General features: G+C 50.0%; 1 protein-coding gene across 1 annotated transcript; it reads left to right on the top strand.

Moving 5' to 3' along the window:
* Positions 1-5,056: 5,056 nt before the first annotated feature.
* On the top strand, positions 5,057-19,512 carry Prph2 (peripherin 2). Its single transcript, NM_008938.2, has 3 exons — positions 5,057-5,856; positions 14,343-14,589; positions 17,914-19,512. The coding sequence occupies exons 1-3, from the start codon at positions 5,276-5,278 to the stop codon at positions 18,124-18,126; spliced, it is 1,041 nt and encodes a 346-aa protein (NP_032964.1). The 5' UTR covers positions 5,057-5,275; the 3' UTR covers positions 18,127-19,512.
* Positions 19,513-20,103: the final 591 nt, after the last annotated feature.

Genomic DNA, 20,103 nt, shown 5'->3' on the forward strand with positions numbered 1-20,103 from the left:
TCTGGCCTGCTTAAGCACTCGCACACACGCACACACACACACACACACACACACACACACACACACTCACACGCACGCACGCACACACACACACACACACACACGCACACACACACACACACACACACACACACACACACACACACACACACACACACACACATATACTGTGTGGTCCTGGCTGTCCTGGAACTCACTTTGTAGACCAGGCTGGCCTTTAACTCAGAGATCCCCCTGCCTCTGCCTCCCAGTGCTGGGATTGAAGACGTGCGCCTTCACCACCACACTTGGCTGACCTGGAAGGCTTAAAGGGGGAGGGGCATGCGAGCAGAACTGATGCATGAGGGAAGGGAGAGGATTCTGACCTGAAGGCCTGACCTACCTGCTGGGCTCTTATTCTCACCACAAAATCCTTAGTTTTAGATGGACAGGAATTTGAAGGAATTGTTCATAAAATCCTTTGCACTTATTAATAGCATTACTACTGGGAAAGTAACTTGAAAGAGTTACATTATTTTATTCCTATTCCTGTTTCTCCCTGTCTCTCTCTGTGTCTCTCTGTCTCTCTGTCTCTGTCTCTCTCTGTGTCTCTCTGTGTGTGTGTCCTCGTGCCAAAGCAGGGCAGAGAGGGCATCAGAACCTCTGGAGCTAGAGGCATGTACATACATGCTGGGAACCAAACTCAGGTCCTCTGCAAGAGCAGCATGGCCTCTCAACCACTGCGCCATCCCTCCAGCCCCAGAAACGTACAGTTTAAGTTTAACAGGTATAGCTAGATTCCTTATCAAAAAGCCTGTACAAATGTGTGTTCCAAAGAAAAAGCATCCATGTGCTTCTTGCTGTGTTGAAAGACACTCTTGTGGGGTTGAAGCCGGTGAGCCAGTACAACATTGTCCTCAGCTACACAGCGGGTTTGAGGCCAGCAGGGGATCTGTGGGATGCGTTCTCACAAGTAAGTAAATAAACACATAAATGAATAGAAAACACAGAACTGGGGCTGGTGAGATGGCTCAGCAGGTAAGAGCACCGACTACTCTTCCGAAGGTCCTGAGTTCAAATCCCAGCAACCACATGGTGGCTCACAACCATCTGTAACAAGACTGGATGCCCTCTTCTGGTGTGTCTGAAGCTACAGTGTACTTATATATAATAAATAAATAAATCTTGAGAGAGAGAGAGAGAGAGAGAGAGAGAGAGAGAGAGAACACAGAACCCTACTAGCGGATGGGCAAACAGCACTTTGTGTTGTGGACCAGTCTGTCTTCACTTTGTACCTTCTATTCCTTCTACAGCTGTTTCTAAAGCATCCTTTAGCATGATCCTATAGCTTAGAAATGACTGACTTATTTATGTATTTTATGTGTATGACTGCTCTTTTTGCATATATGAAGAGGGCATCAGATCCCATTATAGATTGTTGTGAGCTGCCACGTGGGACCTGGGAATTGAACCTAGGTCCTCAGGAAGAATAGCCAGTGCCCTCCACCGCTGAGCCGTCTCTCCTGCCCAGAAATGGCTTTTTTAAGCGACTCATGAGATGCAGACTGTTAAGTAGCTGAATGTGATTGAGGGGTAGAGAGCCTTGTGAGTTGCGGGCTGTGGGAAACTGGTTCTGATTTGGTTTAACACTGATAATGAAACCCAACTTTGAATGACAGAATAACAGGTTGATTTAATTATAATTGTCTTATTTATTTATTATTTTTATGTGTGCAGCTGTCTTGTCTGTATGTGTACCTGTGTGCCATGTGCATGCCTGTTACCTGAGGAGACAAGAAGAGATCATCAGATGCCCAGCCACCGCGTGAGTGGTGGGAATTGAATCTGGATCTTCTGGAAGAGCAGCTAGGGCTCTGTTTGTTTGTTTGCTTGTTTGTTTGTTTTTTCGAGACAGGGTTTCTCTGTGCATCCCTGGCTGTCCTGGAACTCTCTCTGTAGACCAGGCTGGCCTTGAACTCAGAAATCTGCCTGCCTCTGCCTCTTAAGTGCTGGGGTTAAAGGTGTGCGCCACCACTGCCCGGGCTCTTTTTTTTTTTTTAAAGAAATGTTTGAAGATTTATTTATTTATTTATTATATGTAAGTACACTGTAGCTGTCTTTAGACGCACCAGAAGAGGGCATCAGATCTCATTACGGGTGGTTGTGAACCACCATGTGGTTGCTGGGATTTGAACTCCGGACCTTCGGAAAACCAGTCGGGTGCTCTTACCCACTGAGCCATCTCACCAGCCCCTTTTTCTTTTTTCTTTTTGGGGTTTCCAGACAGGGCTTCTCTACGTATCCCTGGCTGTCCTGGGACTCTCTTGGTAAACCAGGCTGGCCTAAGAAATCCACCTGCCTCTGCCTTCTGGGTGCTGGGATCAAAGGCATGTGCTACTACCACCTGGCTTGGATTTTGTATTTTTATTTACTTCTTTTTGTTCTTTTTTTTTTTCTTAATTTTTGAGGGGGTGTTTCTCTGGGAGGGAGGGTGGAATTGAGAGGACCGGGAAGTACATGGAATTGGGGCGCATTATGTGAAATATCCAAATAATCAATAAACAAATTAAGGTTAAAAAAAATCAGCGGCTTAAAAAAATAATTTCAAACAGACACTTCATAGAAGAAGGTACAGGTGATAAATAAGCAAGGGAAAGGTGCCCGGGGATGGGGAATAGACCCATGGGTAAAGAAAGCGTGAGGACCTAGGGTCTGGTCCCTTGCAGCCATGAAGAACGCTGGCATGGTGGCTCATTCCCGGAACCCCTGCTCTAGGAGCCGGGCATGATCTGGGCTCCCTGGGCAGCCAGCCTAGCCAGGAGGAGCCTAGCAGAGAGAAAGACAGCAACGCTCTGCCCCTCCCCTCTATACAGAAGTTCTGGCACACGCACCCAACCGAACACATATGTATGCACAGGATCCTCAGTATAAAAGTGAGGCGATTGCCAATTAAAAATACCAACGTGCTACCTTCGTACACACGTGAGAATGGTGAAGACTGGAAGGCATGGTGGCACACACCTCTAATCCCAGTACTTGGGAGGCAGGGGTGGGGTGGGGTGCGGATCTCTGTGAGCTTGAGAGCTGCCTGAGCTACATAGTAAGTTCCAGGACAACCCAGGACTACCTAGAGAGACCCTGTCTCAAAAAGCCAGGGGGGTGGGGGGACAGAGAGAGAGAGAGAGAGAGAGAGAGAGAGAGAGAGAGAGAAATTGGGGCAGGAGAGGTGTCCCTTGTTGCTCTTACAGGGACTGGTGTTTGGTCCCAGCCCCTACAACTAGATAGCCTCACAACTGCCTGTAACTTCAGCTGCAGAGATTCAGTCGCCCTCTTCTGGTTTCTGTGGGCTCCTGCACCCACGTGCACATCTCCCACCTCCACTTACATACATAATTAAAAAGAAAATCTTTTTAAAAAAATGTAGCCGGTCGTGGTGGTGCATGCCTTTAATCCCAGCACTCGGGAGGTAGAGGCAGGCCAGCCTGGTCTACAAAGTGAGTTCCAGGACAGCCAGGGCTACACAGAGAAACCCTGTCTCAAAACAAAACAAAACAAAACAAAAAAAGTATACTTCAGCCGTTGAGTCAGAAAGGGGGGATAATTCAAGGCTAGCCTTGGCCACAAGGCAAAATCCTGTCTCAAACAAAACAATATAAAAATATAACAGAGTCATTCAAGCTAGTCCTGGTTGGGACGTCTGGGGATGGTAACTCTGTATTTTCTGTTCACAATTTTGTAAGCCAATATCTACTGGGGGCTGGAGAGATGGCTCAGTGGTTAAGAGCACTGACTGCTCTTCCAGAGGTCCTGAGTTCAATTCCCAGCAACCACATGGTGGCTCACAACCATCTGTAATGAGATCTGATGCCCTCTTCTGGTGTGTCTGAAGACAAGTACAGTGTACTTATATATAATAAATAAATCTTAGAAAAATATCTACTAATTAGAAATGACAATTAACTGGCGTGGTGATGCTGAGATTGGAAGATTTCTTCAATTTCGAGGAGGCCAGCCTGGTATAGTAATATGAGGGCTCTAGGGAACTTGTCTTAACAAGGAAAAACACGACAGAAAAACCCACCCCAAACAGCAACAAAACATAGCAGACTCACTCCCTAAGGCTTCCCATGCCCCTTGCTGTGACCACAGTGGCAGATGTATTGCTCCTTTGGTTGATTCTTTGTTTGCTTGTTTGTTTGAGATAGGCTCTCAAGCAGCTCCCACTGACCTTGAACTTGCTACAAGTAGCCATGTGTGCTACTGTACTCCTTTAGTCCCTGCACTCAAGAGGCAGAGGCAGTTGGATCTCTGTGCATTTGAAGCAATCTGTTCTACAAGGTGAGTTTCAGGCCAGCCCTGGGCTACAAAACGAGACCCTGTCTAAAATAAAAACAAACTCACAAAACACCCAACCACCAAGATAGGGCTGGAATCTGGAATTATTTGTTTGTGATCTTTAGTTTGAGACAAGGTTTCTCTGTGTAGCCCTGGCTGGCCTGGAACTCCTTTGTAGACCAGGCTGGCCTGGAACTCAGATATGCCTAACTCTGCTTCCCTAGTGATAGGATTGACAGTGTGGGCCACTGCTGTCTTTGTTTGTAATCTTAACACATGTGAATGCTGGTTTTGCCTGCGTGTAGGTCTGTGAATCATTTATGTGTCTGGGCTCATGGGAGCCAGTATTGGGTATCAGATCCCCTAGAACTGAGTTACAGATGGGGGTGAGCTTTTGTGTGGGTGCTGGGAACCAAGTCTGAACTCTCTGTAAGAGCAGTCAGTGCTCTTAACCACGGAGCCATCTCTCCAATCCCCTCTCTTGGCCTCAGACTCACAGACCCAAAAGAACCTCACTGAGGCGTGCAGGAACTGCCCAGCCTATTCTTTTAGCCAGCCTCTGTCCTTTTGGCTCTGGATTCTTGAGCTGAGCTGGGTCCAGCATGTATATACACGGAGACTCCTCCTGGCCATGTTTTGTATTGGCATAGCTTTGTCTAATGGGATGACCCTGGCTAAAGAGATTAGTGACTGCGTTGTGGATCCCACTTTTTAATCTGCAGTGTTCGGACTGTCCCTCCTTGGCTGGGAAGGACTCTGCAGATACGGCGGCCTAGATTAGCTCCGGCTACCGTTACTGAGTTAACGGGGATCCCAAGCTAGGGAGGCCCCAAAATGGGCAACTCCCTGCAGCTTGGGCCCATGGTGCTCTTCCCTAGACCCTAGCGGTCCAGCCCCGGAGCTCACTCGGATTAGGAGTGGAAGCTGAACCGTGGGAGGCTGCTGAACGCACTCGGTAAGCATGGCGCTGCTCAAAGTCAAGTTTGACCAGAAGAAGCGGGTCAAGTTGGCCCAGGGGCTCTGGCTTATGAACTGGCTGTCCGTGTTGGCCGGCATCGTCCTCTTCAGCTTGGGGCTGTTCTTGAAGATTGAACTTCGCAAGAGGAGCGAAGTGATGAATAATTCTGAGAGCCACTTTGTGCCCAACTCCCTGATAGGGGTGGGGGTCCTGTCCTGTGTCTTCAACTCTCTGGCTGGGAAGATCTGCTATGATGCCCTGGACCCGGCCAAGTACGCCAAGTGGAAGCCCTGGCTGAAGCCGTACCTGGCTGTCTGCATCTTCTTTAACGTCATCCTCTTCCTGGTGGCTCTCTGCTGCTTTCTGTTGCGGGGCTCCCTGGAGAGCACCCTGGCTTACGGACTCAAGAATGGGATGAAGTATTATCGGGATACGGACACCCCCGGCCGGTGCTTCATGAAAAAGACCATCGACATGCTCCAGATTGAGTTCAAGTGCTGTGGGAACAACGGCTTCCGGGACTGGTTCGAGATTCAGTGGATCAGCAATCGCTACCTGGACTTCTCCTCCAAGGAGGTCAAAGAGTGAGTAGCCACCGCTCCGACCCAGGTCTTCGATTTCCCCAGCCTGCCCAGTCCCCCTTTCCCTCTACTGAGTATAGAACGGATGTCTGGGTGAGGGGCACTATACTGGACCATTGTGACATTGCCAGCAGCCTGGTTCGTCTGGTCCTCAATGGTGGCAACCTCATTTGGTTCAGCTTCACATCGGGCAGAGGCGGGGCAAAGGTGTGGAGTGATAAGCTAAGATAGATGGGAATTACCAGGAGAGCCAGAACACAGGCCCCTTCCTACAGTAAGAATGGGGTCTTCAGAGCTCACGCTATTCCCCCCCACCCCCGTACTTATCTTGTTCTACCTGAGGTTGCGCCTGTCATAGAACTGACATTTCCTGGTTTGCACCTTAGTTTCCTAAGCTTTTGACAAGGCCAAAGGTGCCTATGGGAGTCTGTGCTTGGATATGGTGACTTATCTTCCTGTTATGCAGGGTGGGAAGCAGGCAAGCAGCTCTGGGTTGTGCTTCTTTCTGGTGTTGCGTCCCCTACCCATCTTTCAAGGAAAGATACTGGAATGTGTGATCCTGGAGTACTTTGCCTGGTCTGTCTATGCCTGGTATATAGCAGGTGTTAGTTAAATGCCTGCTTGTTCTGGTCTTTCTCTTTCTTCCTTTTTTTAAAAAAATTTTTTTTTTATTTATTTTTTTAGGGTTGTATGTAGTTTGGCTGCCTGGAACTCCTTATGTAGACTACACTAATCTTGAATTCAGAGGGATCCTTCTATTTCTGCCTTTCAAGTGCTGGGATTAAAGGCATGTGCCACCATGCCTGGTGTGTTGTTATCTGTGTGCGTGTATACAGTGTGCGCAGAGGGCAGGGGATGGCTGCAGGGAGTCCGTTTTATCTTGGCGTGGTGGTCCCAGCACTTCCTCTCAGGCGGGCATTCGCAGCATGGCAAGCCCCGCTATCCACAGAGCTGTTTTGTTTGCTGGCACAGCACAGCTAAGGTTTCCCAAGGTACGCTTGGTACGTGTGAAGATGAAGCTCTGTGGTGGGGAGGGCTCAGGGAGAATGAGCCTCCACGTCAGCTCAGGCTACTCTTCCCAGAGGATGCTCTCCAGGGAGGGGCGTGCTCTGTGACATGCCCTGGCTGACACCCCAGAGGCTCCTGGGCAGCTGGCATCTAACTTAGACCAGGCTTTGCTCCTCGGGTGGAGGGAGGCCCAGTGAAGGTCACGGCTTGGCTGTCATTTTCTCTGTGGAAGGAGATTACAGCCACAAATCCCCAGGCAAGGAGAGGATTGTGACCAGTTCTGCCCTTCCGATGACAGACAGGGCAGGAGGGCGGGATTTGCATGAGTCAGCTGGGAGGAAGTGAAGCCAGGAAATAAGTAGCCCCTTGGACACAAGAGAGGACAACACTAAAACCAGGTGGAAGAGGCTCTCACCCATCTCTGCCACTTTTCTCTTTTCTTTTTTCTAACTGTGGACTCCGGATGGAGTCGCTTCTTTTTTCTCCTTTTCAAATTGACCGAGTTTCACAGGTGTCTGATGTATTTTAATCCCTTCCACCCTATGCCCTTCTAACCCCCACCTTACCCTCCCTCCCTCCCTCCCTCCCTCCCTCCCTCCCTCCCTCCCTCCCTCCCTCCCAGGTTTAAGTTCTCTCTCTCTCAAATAAATGGAGTCTAGTTACTGCTCTAGGTATGTGCACGAATGTCTGGCCATCTACCAGAGCATGAATAGTCTATCAGAGCCCACACCCCTGAGGAAAACTGCCCCCCAGTCCTGGCTGGCAGCCATTAGTTGTCAGTCACTCCTCAGTGAGAGGAGTTCCTGTCCACATCCACCTCTTCAGGCTTGGTTTCTCACAGGTCTCATGCATGCAGTCAAAAGCTGTGAACAGTTTATAGATGCCCTTGCCCTTCGGTGTCTAGAAAGCACTGGCTTCCTGTAGCCGTCCACTGGGTCTCGTGTGCTCTGTCTCCTTCCCCCAGGGCGATCCCTGAGCCTTGGGAGGACAGGGTGTGATAGAGATGTTCCACTGAGGGCAGAGCATTCTGCAGTCTCTGGTTTCTGCCCTTGGCCAGTCTCGAGCCTCTGGCGCTCACTGTCTACTGTCAGAGCCTTTCTGCTGGAGGTTGAGAACGCTCCCATGTGGGGTAATAAGTCCTTAGGAGTTGGTTTAATACCATGCTCACTCGGCAGAGCAGTAGTGAGTCCTCCCCTAGGGACTCTTTCCTTTCCCCACTCATTGATAGGGACCTACATAACCCAGGGCCTGGGGCACGCTAAGCAACTGCTTTACCACTGATCCACCTTCTCAACAGCTGCCCTCCTGCCTACCTGCTTTCCTCCCTCCCCCTCCCCTCCCCTCCCCTCCCCTCCCCTCCCCTCCCCTCCCCTCCCCTCCCCTCCCCTCCCCTCCCCTCCTTTCCCCTACCCTCCCCCTCCCCTCCCCACTCTCCATCCCTCCTTCTCCCTTCCCTCTCTTTCTTCCTCCCTCTCCCTCCTTCCTCCCGCCCTCTCCCCCTCTCCCTTCCCCTTCTTCCTTCTCTTCTTTCTTTCACGCAGGAGGCAGGAGCTGACCTTTCAGCTGCCCCTCCCCCAGTCCTCTCTGTCAGCATCTTGCCTTTCCTTAGAGCCAGTCTTTGAAGAACAATATAAAAGTTTCTTTGTAATTCCAAATTCCTTTTTGCTTTGAGAGTAGAGAAATGATGGGTCATTTCTACTCCCAATGACCAGGGGACCCAAATTTCCAAGTGGACATTTAACTCAGTCAGAACTACTTCGGTGGGACTGGCAAGGTAGCTCAGTGGGTGAAGATTCTTGCTGCTGAGTCTACCAGTGTGACTTCGATGGCACACAGTAAGAGAGCTCACTCTAGCTAGTGTGCCCTGACCTCACAAGCGCTGTGACATGCTTGGGCCCCGCCACAATAAATAGTATGTCTTTAAAAAAGACTTTTAAAATGTACCTCTGTGTACCATACCAACTTGCTGGGACGAAATTATCTTAATCCCACTGTCCTGGAGGGATTTTGCTATTGTACTCTCTGAACATATGATTGACCACAGTAAGAGGTGTGAAAATAGGAAAAGAAGCAAGCAGGTCTCTGAGTTCAAGGTCAATTGGGTCTATAGAACAAGTTCCAGGACAGAGAAACCCTGTCTTGAAAAACAAAAACAAAAACAAACATACAAACAAACTAACGAACAAAAACAATTAAAAAAGGAAGAGGAAATTTGGAAGTTTGTAAAGTTTATTTATTTGTATTTTGAGCCCCCATCCCTGAGAAATAGACTACTTTATTTTCTGGATTTTCAGCAACATTAGGGTATGATTCTGATGGCAGGGATGAGGCCAGAGGGCATGTGACTAGCCACAAAAAGCTTTTAAAAAGAAATTTAAAATAACATGTATGTATGCATGTATGTATGTATGCATATATGTATGTGTGTATGTATGTATGCATATATATGTGTGTATGTATGTATGTATGTATGTGTGTATGTATGTATGTATGCATATATGTGTGTATGTATGTATGTATGTATGTATGTATGTATGTATGTATTTAGTGTGGAGGGTGTGGAGGGATGCGTGAGCCTTGGTGTTTCTATATCAGTACCCCATATAGCAAAGAGGTGCCCCACCAAACCACAGCTCCCCCCTCTTAACCTTCCCTCCGCAACCCTGGTTCTGCCGGCTGTCCCGGAGGCTGTAACTGTGCCATGGCATCCCTCCTCAGCTGGGGGTCCTGGATGAGCCTGGAAGAAGGGACATACTGTGATGTCACTGCCTGACATCTGCAGAAGGAGGAGGCAAGGCCAGGAATGACCCCAGTCCTCAGGAACATGTATCTGTCCCCAACCAGAGCTTCTTTTATCTCATTTTAGGGCTTTGCCTCTTTCATCAGATTGGGGTGTTGGGTCCCGAAGAAGGACCCCAATTTAGCACAGGGGAGGAAGGGCCAAGCTTCAGGTGGGACTTCCCTGGGCCCTGCGGCATATAACTGTGTCCCTAACCCTGTATCACCTTGTTTACTTAGGGCCCTGCCCTCCTTTCCTCTGGCAGATTAGGGCCTCCCTCACCTCCTAAGACAAAGCCAGGTCAGTGCAGAGCTCCTTAGGGGTGAGCTGACTATTTATATCAGAGTAGTTCCCAGGCTGTAAAAGTACTCTACTTGGGGTGGGGGTGGGGGCGGGCATTAGGTTTTGAGCCTGTGTTCTAGACTACCCCACAGCCAGGGCAATCTCAAGGCAGCCTGTAGACTCTTCTGGAGAAACATGGAATTTAGTGGGTGACTTGGGATTCAGTCATTCAGTGACTTAATTCTATTCAAGGAACAGAGGGACAGCTGGGGGAACTGGGGGCCATTCCCTTGACCTCTGACCTTTGGTGACTCATCTAAAGAGTGAGACTCTAAGAAACTGTGGTAGAGGGAGAGCTGACCCTGGTGGCTATTTAGAGAGTGGGATGTATAGCTCCCCGCCCCTTCTGCTTAGCTTTTTTTTTTGCCACACCACTCAGGTGATGAGGAGCTATATAAGGAATTTAGTCTGTTCTCAGGGAACCCCCGGTCTGAGGGAGACATTATCACGTCCTGTGGAGGCCAGCCAGGTCTTGCTCACCGAAGGTTAGGAAGGGGAGGTGGAGAGTTGGGGACACTCAGGAGTCTCTGCTGGCCTCAGTCCCATGATCGCTATGTGACTTCAGATACACTCGTGGCATGGGTGAGGCAGGTGTGCGGGCTTTACTTCATCTTGGGGGCACCTGGGGTGAGTGTAGGGACCGGAGTGGGGCTGGGCAGTGGTTCCTGAGGTACAGGAGGAGCGGAGAAGGTCATGTTTCTTCACTGTCCCCAGGTAGCAGCCCAGAGAAGTAGGCGTGGGGTGGCACTCGGTTGGTTGAATGTGTACCCAGTGTGACAGTGGCCTTGAGATGCATCCCCGTCTCCACGTAAACTGGGAGTGGTGGCACATGCCTGTGATCACTTGGGAGGTGAAGGCAGGAGCCTCGGAAGTTCAAGGCACCCTCAATGGCAATAGGAGTTAAAGGCCAATGTAGGAGAGAGACTGAGGCATCCTGAGAAGTCAAGGCCGTAGGAAGTGAGTGGGTTTAGATGAGATTGTCCTCCTCAGAGTCCCACTGCCTTCTCTACACAATCGTCTGGTGGTTCTTCAAGGTCCTCTTCAAAGGGCTTTCCGTGGAAAGGAGGCAGGACTTTCTGGAAGCTTAGTCAAATGTGTGACTCGTATTACCCGTGAGTCTGTGAGGTGATGAGGGCTCACAGCCGCCCCACACATGTCCAGAAAGGACCGGCATCACGGAACAAGTGACACTGTAGTTTGTTCTCTGCCAAACCCACACCTGTGCCTGGCTTCCGGGGGAATATATGTGCAGGCTCCGGGGACAGTCTACAAGTCGGCAGCAAGAACGGCACCTGAGAGTGGGGGTCCTCGGCTTTGAGTAAAGCCAGATGAGGGTCCTGGGTTCTTGGAGGGAGAAAACATCTCAGAGATGAAATTCTGCTCCATGTGCCCAGGGCCACGGGCCTTCAAGAGGGCAGGGATGGAGCGATGAGAGCCTCTGCCAGCCTCAGCTTCATGACTACCAGTCTGACCCCCATTTCAGATATCCTTGGGGTAGACGAGAGGCAGGTGTACCGGCTTCACCTCACCTTAAGGGCACCCGAAGGCCCTGCCAACACCCCTCCAGCACCGTCACCAGCACTGGCCTAGTACTGTATGGGCCACGCACCGAACCCAAGCCCTGGGAGCTTGGCAGAAGCCGAGCAAGATCTGGCTTATGCTCTCCGGGGCACAAAGGCATCATCAGGAAGATGGCTCATCAGCGGCCAAGGCTAATGTAGCCCCCCCCCGCCTCCCACGGGGCAGTGAGCCTGCGCACTCTGCCTTGGCGAGAAGTTTGCTCTGCAGCTACCCTGTCCTCTGGTCTGTTTAACCTGATGTGGGCTCCCCAGTACTAGGGATGGCTCTTGTGTGACCACTGCCCGCAGAGCCATACTTTGCGCATGCGCTCACCCTCACTTTGTATTTGGTGTGCGCCACGGCCTCTTCAAGCATTTTGTTTTATTTTGTTTTGTTTTTTTGTTTTTGTTTTTTTTTTGTTTTTCGAGACAGAGTTTCTCTGTATAGCCCTGGCTGTTCTGGAACTCACTCTGTAGACCAGGCTGGCCTCGAACTCAGAAATCCGCCTGCCTCTGCCTCCCGAGTGCTGGGATTAAAGACGTGCGCCACCACGCCCGGCTGCATTTTTTTTTAAACCTGTCTCGTCACATAATCCTCACAGCACAAGGAAGCCAAGGCAGATCAGGATTAAGAAATTTGTCTAAAGGGAAGAAGCTGGTCTGTACAGGGCAGGAGTCAAAGTCGGTGGTCAGTTCTTTTACCCATCCCATGCCCATGCCACCTAGTGCCACCTATTTGTTAGGTAGTGCACCTTGCCCATGAAAAATGAAGGGCATGTGGACATACGGCATAACCCACGCCACTGTGTGCAGCTTACCTAGAGCCTTAACTAATCCCGACAGTGGAAAGCAGCAGGCAGTTCATAGGAAAGGCCCACAGGTGGACCCTAAGGCAAAGGATATTCTTGGAAAGAGAGCATAAAATGAGATAAGTCGGAGGGAACAGGTGAGATGGCTTAGTTGTGGGAGGAGTGGGCGGGATCAGCTCCTGCAAATTGTCCTCTGACCTCCACATGGTGTCATGATACAGGCATGTGCACACAGTAACAAATGTAAGAGAAAAGTAAGACACTGATGAATTCCAATAATAATAATAATAATAATAATAATAATAATAATAACAACGATGATGATAATGATAGTGGTGATGGTGATAACCTCACAAAACTCCGAGGTACCATTCATCTACTTGGTCTACAGACATCAGAGCTTGGTCAGACCGGTGTGGTCCAGTTAGTCTCTTCCTTGGCTGGCTAGCTACATGACAGAGGCTTAAGAAGGGGTCACCCACAGACATAGAGCACTTGTATAGATTCACCGTCTATATCCATGTGAACAAACCTATGGACCCTATGGGCCACCCCCACAGCATGCTGCCATAGATGTAGCTCACTGAAATAAAAAAGAAAAAAAAAATCCAGGACACTCTCCATGGATGGATGAGTCTCTAAGGTTTAAGGCCAGCATGTAAGGCAACCGCGTGGGCTTTACAGTTTTTAAAAACAATGAACTCTTATTATCCTCATCAATGTGTGTGTCTGTGGTGTGTCTACAGGTGTGCATGCTCCGCACCACGCCTCCGAAGGTCAGAAGACAACTTGTGGAAGCTGATTTTCTCTACCACATGGTCTTGGTGATCAGAGTCAGGTCACCAAGCTCAGCAAGCCCCATTACCCACTGAGCCATCTCACCAGCCCGACGTGGGCTCTTTCAGATGAGGGCTCGAAGACAGTCTTTATTTTATGCATATGTATGAGGGTGTGTGGGCATTCAGGCACGAGAATGCATGGGTGTGTGTGGAGCGCTGAGGACAACCTCAGGTGACCTCAGGTGCCGTCCACCACCACTGCCACCTCCTCCTCTTCCTACTCCTCCTCCCCCCTCCCGCTCCTTCTCCTCCTCACAACAGAGTATCTCTCACTGGCCTGGAACTACACTAGCTAGCCAGTGAGTTCCAGGAATCTATCTGAGTCCCTAAAGCCCAAGCTGCCACATCAGCAGATGGAACTCAGATCCTTCTGTCTAGCTCTTTACCAAGAGGGCTGTCTCTTTAGCCTTTATTTATATATTTATCTCTGGAGACAGCCTTTTGTAATCTGAGCTGGCCCAGAAGGCGCTGTGTAGCTGAGGGTAACCTTAAACTGATCCTGCTGCCTCCACCTCCCGAGAGTCTCGATTGCAGGATGCTCCAGCATGCCCAGCCAAGCACACACACATCTTAAGCGTGCTATTGGAGGAATTATTGGCAAGCCCTGGTACAGTGTGTGGGGGCTGGAAGGACCTTTCACTGTAAAGCTTCCTCTGGGACTGTGGATCACTGTGAAGGCACAGCAGACCTTAAAGACACATGAATTAATACAGACATGTGGGGTGGCTGGGAGCCTTGCCTGGTGGCTCAGTGAGCAGAGGACACAGCCTTGCCTTTCAAAGTCAGTAAGGAGACTCTGCTGTCAGTGTGTTTATAGAGGTGAGGGCTCTGCCTGTCCCCAGCCCCCATGCCCTGCCCATCCCCAGCCTCCATGCCCTGCCTCTGCACAGGCCCTGAGCCACAGCAGACGTTGGTCATGAGTGATCTATGCAGGGGAGAGATGGCTGGTGAAGGGTGAGGGTTTAAATACTGCCTCCACCTTCTAGAACATCCACTCCAGGAAATAGGTTCGCTGTCCTATTTGTAGTTCCTAGTACAGCGGCTGGCATGTGGTGGGCTGTATATGAATGAAAATCTAGGTTCTCGGGGCATGGGAGGATCTGCTGCTTGGTGAGATGTCCCCGGAACCTGAGCCAGGCTGTTTCTCTTCCAGTCGCATCAAGAGCAACGTGGATGGGCGGTACCTGGTGGACGGCGTCCCTTTCAGCTGCTGCAACCCCAGCTCCCCGCGGCCCTGTATCCAGTACCAGCTCACCAACAACTCGGCGCACTACAGCTATGACCATCAGACTGAGGAGCTCAACCTCTGGCTGCGGGGCTGCAGGGCCGCTCTGCTGAATTACTACAGCAGCCTCATGAATTCCATGGGCGTCGTCACACTTCTCGTCTGGCTCTTTGAGGTAGGCCCACAGAGGGCTGGGGAAGGGAGCCTGCCAGACTTGGGTTTAACATGGTGAAGACAGACCTGGTGAGCAAACCCTACAGGGTCTCAGGTAATCTGGGCTAGCCTTGAACTTGATAAGTAGCCAAGGCTAGCCCAGAATTCCTTATCCTTCCCAGTACCAGGAAAGAGGTGTCCACCGCCATGCAGTTGAGACATACTCTCATTATGTTGCCCATGCTACCCTTGAATTCATGATCCTCTGCCTCAGTATCCCCAAAAAGCTGGGATCACAGATGTGCCATCGTGTCTGGTGTCATTACTTACAAAAAAGTATTTAGGTAAAAATCAACAACAACAAAAAAATAGACTTTTTCTTCCTTTCCTTTCCTTTTTTATTTTTGAAATAGGGTCTTTCTATATAGAGAGCTGGCTGTCCTGGAACTCCCCAAGTAGACCAGGCTGGCCTCAAACTGACAGATATCTGCCTGCCCCCACCTCCTAAATGCTGGGATTAAAGGCATGTGCAAAATTAAGCCGTTTATTATATTCACAGTAGCACATATCCACCACCTCAACCTAGTTCTAAAACATTTTATTCTCGCCCCCCACCCCAAGAAAACTTCACACCCACTAAACAGTAACACTCATTTGTAACTGTGCCCGCGTGTGTACCTATTGTGGACACCTGGTATGCATGGACCAATGGGAAGCTACACAACCTCTTGTGCTTGGCTTTTCACTTAGCCAGACTTTGGGGTTCCCAGTACTTTCCCTGTTTGTTTCTGAGGCCTTGGATGGTTACGTAAACTGTTACACGGGGATGATGGCATTACCTCTGGGGACTGCTGGGAGTCCCTGTGTACGTATATGCTGGGACCTTCATTCAGGCAAGAGCGTCTAAATCGATTTGTACTTTTGGAAGTCTAGTTGGTGTTTACATGCTAGTCTAATCTTATGTCATCTGTAAGGCTCAATTCCCTTTTCTGTAGTTTCTGGAAGTTCAGCACTCCCCCTCCCCCAATCTGCCTTTGTCCAAATAATCCTTGGAAGGATACGCTAACACATGGTGCTAGGAGCTGTTCTAGGTGCTGAACAGGCTACAAACTAGTTTGGGGTAAATTCGTGCTTCGTGCAAAAACAAAAAACAAAAAACAAAAAACAAAAAACAAAAAACAAAAAACAAAAAACAAAAAAACCCTACTCTCCAAAACCAAAATGTAGCAAGACAGAAACACTAGCTGAGGAAGTTTCTTTCTATTAGAGAAGATTTCTTGGATCTCTCTTGTAGTGCACGGAAAAGTTCAGGGCATATCTATACACCTCTTCTAAGCCACCGTGGGAAGTGACAGGGCCACATGTGACAGCTTTTGATGTCAAGGCCACTTACTGGCTTGATAACACCTTGTGGCAGTCTTGGGGATGAGTGTCCCGAGGGGAGCAGCTAGCCACCAGGTTGACAGTCACCAACCTTAGGTCCATGACAAGATGCCTGTCCTGTAGACTGCAGTGGAGTCCTGGTCACCTTCTAGCTCACCACTGCTGGAACCCAGCTCATGGGACCAGTTCAGGGGGCCAGGGAGTCTGAACACCCTCAACCTCTAGGGAGCGGAGCTGTCACAGGCAGTAGGCTGCTGGAGCTGCGAGTAGTGTCCTAACTTAGCCTTGACCCCTTGTGCATTACAATCCAGTCAGAAGATGATCAAACATGGACAAAGGGGCAGATCACTATCAAGTGCAGAGTCCACAGTGTGGTGGGTTTCCTTCAGGAGAAGATAGCTTCTCCCATTATAAAACATGTTAGTAAACTTTCGACAGGCAATAATAATACCTAAAATTGGCCAGTCACTATCATTACAATTTAATACACCCCAGTGCAACCACTGTTAGATGTTTGGTGAGGTACTGTCCCACCCTGTGTGCTCTGGGCCTGGGGTGTGGGGGTGCATCCAATGTATGGGGGAGGGGGACAGTCTCTTAGAAAACAGCCCAGAGTTGCACAGGAAACTTGAGCTTGCATAGAGGTAAGTAGTGAGTGGAATACAAAACGAAAGGAAAAAATGGTACCCACCATGCCAACCACCAATCAGCTGACAGCTCAACCTGGCCTCGTGTCCCATGCCATCCACCAGAGGCAGCTGTCACCTCTTCAGAAAATCTGCAAGCCAGAAGATGCAGTCATTGTCTCTTGGAGCCTCGCAGCCACTTACGTGCAGGCTGGTAGGCCAATCCTGATACTTTAGGACCCAGAGTCTGGCACGCGGCTGCTGGTGCAGAAACGTGGACAGCTGGAGACCAGCATCCATTCATGACTGCACACCCAGGATGTGCAGAAGAGGAAACGATTTTCCATCTTTTCAGATTTACTTTATGTGTGAGTGCTTTGCCTGGCTGTCTGCATGCACGTCATGTGTCCACCTGGTGCCAGTGGAGGTCAGGAGAGGGCATCAGATCCCACAGAACTGGAGTGACGGATGGTTCTGAGCTGCCCTGTGGGTACTGTGAACCGAACCTGTGTCTTCTGCAAGAGCAAGCGATCTTGCCTGCTGAGACATCTTCCAGGCCCAGAAGTGACTCTTTTGTTGTTTGGAGACAAGATCTCTCTACATAGATCTGGCTGTCTTAGAGCTCTCTATGTAGACCAGGCTGGCTCAGACTCACAGAAACCTACCTGCCCCTGCCTCCTGAGTGCTGGGATTAAGGACATGCACCACCGCCATGCCTGGACTGGGAGTGAGTTTTAAGAAGGTTATATTTGTGTGAGTGTGTGTGTGTGTGTGCGCGTGTATACATGTTTGGCCATATGAGCGCCATGGCACACTTGTGGAGGTCAGAGGACAACTTGCAGGAGTCAGCTGTCTCTTTCCACTAGGGGGAAATCAAACAAAAGTTGTGCTCCTTGGCAGCCAAGTCTCTACCCATTAAGCTAACTGGCCAGCCCAGGAAGTGACCTTGTGATCCCACTCGGTAAAGTTGCTGACATTCTTATGGACAAAGCAACACACCATGACAGGGTGGACTATGGAGTGAAGGACTGGGGTGGTCGATGTGGTGGGGGGAAGGGCAGGAAGAAGGAAGAGGAGGGGTAGGCACAGCACGGGTCACTTGGGGTCGGCTCTGGATTAACAGGCGACTGAAGAGCCATGATGATCTAGGCAGAGAGTATCAGATGTTCTAAACGCCTTCAGGGGGCTGGAAGGGAGGCCAGGGTGGATGGGTCGCAATGTGACCATCTGCCCCAGCCCCACATCCAGGGAGATGTGAGCTGCCACTGCTCATGTTGTCCTAACAGCCCTCCTAGCTAAGCCTCATGTCTGCTCTAAGTCTCCTCTCTCCCTACCAGGTGAGCATCACTGCCGGACTCCGCTACCTCCACACAGCGCTGGAGAGTGTGTCTAACCCGGAGGACCCCGAGTGTGAGAGTGAGGGCTGGCTGCTGGAGAAGAGCGTGCCCGAGACCTGGAAGGCCTTTCTGGAGAGCTTTAAGAAGCTGGGCAAGAGCAATCAGGTGGAGGCTGAAGGTGCAGACGCAGGCCCGGCTCCAGAGGCTGGCTGATGGCCTGGGGCCTCTCCCCCTCCTCAACACTTAGTGGACTCCAGGGACTGTGGATACCCCCTTTGTCCAGCTGAAAGTCCAAATTTCCCGAGAAAGCTGGTCACCTACTGACTCTCCTTGATGTGGGCCTTGAAGTTCAGGGTCCTTAGGGCAGGTTACAAACATTTGTGAAACGGCTGCCTCCAGATGTGAGTGACTGAACGATGCAGCAGATGGCCAGGACTGAACGCTCACAGGACTGGCCAGTCCAGGGCTCTGTCCAAGTGTGAGTCCAGATCTCTCATAGGTGACTGGCCACACCAAGGGCCTCTCCCCTCCTCAGTAGTGTCTGCCTCTTTTAAGCTACAAGTTCTGCATCCCAACCATCACTTGAAACATAAAAGCAAGGTGAAAATAAGAAAACTCTAAGGGCCATGTTGTTTGTTTTCCTTAATGATAGGGTTAACAGGCTGGTCATCATTTGCTTCATGTTACACAATGGGGGAGAAGCAATGATATTTTTTTAAGAGTATTGGACTCCCTCAGAAGGTTACCTCCACATAGAAATTCACAGATGGCACAGGAGGTAAAAACTTTCCTTTAGTAAAATCCAGTGAGTGTCCCATACCTGCCCCATTCCCAGACTCGCAGTCACGTACTTCAGCTGGCATGTCCCAGCATCCTCCACTCACCAAGTGCTGGGTGAGCCACTGCCTGAGAAGGCCCCGGGTGAGTTTGCTGTCCTTTGTGGGAGAGATGTGGTGATCAATTAGGAATCTGCCACTTGGGGACCAAGCCCTGCCTCCTGGTGGTCTCAGATGGCCACAACAGTCTTTGTGGACTGCACTGTCCAGGAGGGCAAAGACCCCTGGGAGCTTCTGTTCTCCCTCCCACAAAGCACTATGGGAATGCTTCCGTATCCAGGAAGATTCTGGAGATAGGTTATCTTTCCGAGCTAGCGTGTGTGGAAAGTTGCTGTTTCTTCTGGGAACGTCAGGCAAACTCTCAGGGGAAGCAAAAATATGATTTTGGTGGCACCTTGTGGGATGGCACCCACAAGGACTGTTGTGGCCATCTGAGACCACCAGGAGGCAGGGCTTGGTCCCCAAGGGCTCAGCTGCTGCTGGCCTGTGCTGTGTGGTTCTAACTCTCTCAGGGGGAAGACCAGATTAGAGATGCTGGCACACCCAACGAACTATGGCCCCAATGTTGGTTAGTATTCTGAGTCTCTCAGAGCAAGAAATGGCCCAGATGCTGAGCCAGGCATCTGTGGCGGGGACCCTCGGGGTCCTGCCGTCACCTCTCAGGAGGGCTGAGACTATGGTGAAAGATACTCTAGACCCATTTCTAACTATGCTGTCAACCATCGTATTAAGAGATATTAAAAACTATATTGTATGAAAATCACTGTTAAGTGACTGTCCGTCTATTCAACAGCACACGTCACAGGATGTCAAATTCTAGCCAGTACCTGTTTAAAAAGGAAGGAGCCAGGTCCAGCCGTGCATGTCTCTCTGATTCTGGCATTTGGGAGGTGGGGGCCAGAGGATCAGTTCAATGGCATCTTGTACTACATAGCAAGTTCCAGAGCTAGCCTGCGGTACATGAGACCAGTCTTTAAATAAATAGAGTTGGGGTCAGGGCTAGAGACATGGCTCAGTGATGAAGAGTGCTTGTTGTCCATCCAGAGTATACATGGACAGTTGGACAGTTCTCAGAACCCACAGGTATAGTTTTACAGCTGCTTCTAACCCCGGCTTCAGGATCTGACTTCTTTTTCTGGCCTCCATGGGTCTCCATATAAGTGGCACCCTCCCATCGATGCAGAAATAATAACTTCAAAAAAAATTAAGTCTTAGCTGGGCAGTGGTGGCACATGCTTTTAATCCCAGCATTCAGGAGGCAGAGGCAGGTGGATCTCTGCGTTTGAGGCCAGCCTGGTTTATAGAGTGAGTTCCAGGACAGCCAGGGCTCTACAGAGAAACCCTGTCTTAAACA

The sequence above is a fragment of the Mus musculus genome, chromosome 17 (genome assembly GCF_000001635.26).
Source record: "Mus musculus strain C57BL/6J chromosome 17, GRCm38.p6 C57BL/6J".
Taxonomy (NCBI): domain Eukaryota; kingdom Metazoa; phylum Chordata; class Mammalia; order Rodentia; family Muridae; genus Mus; species Mus musculus.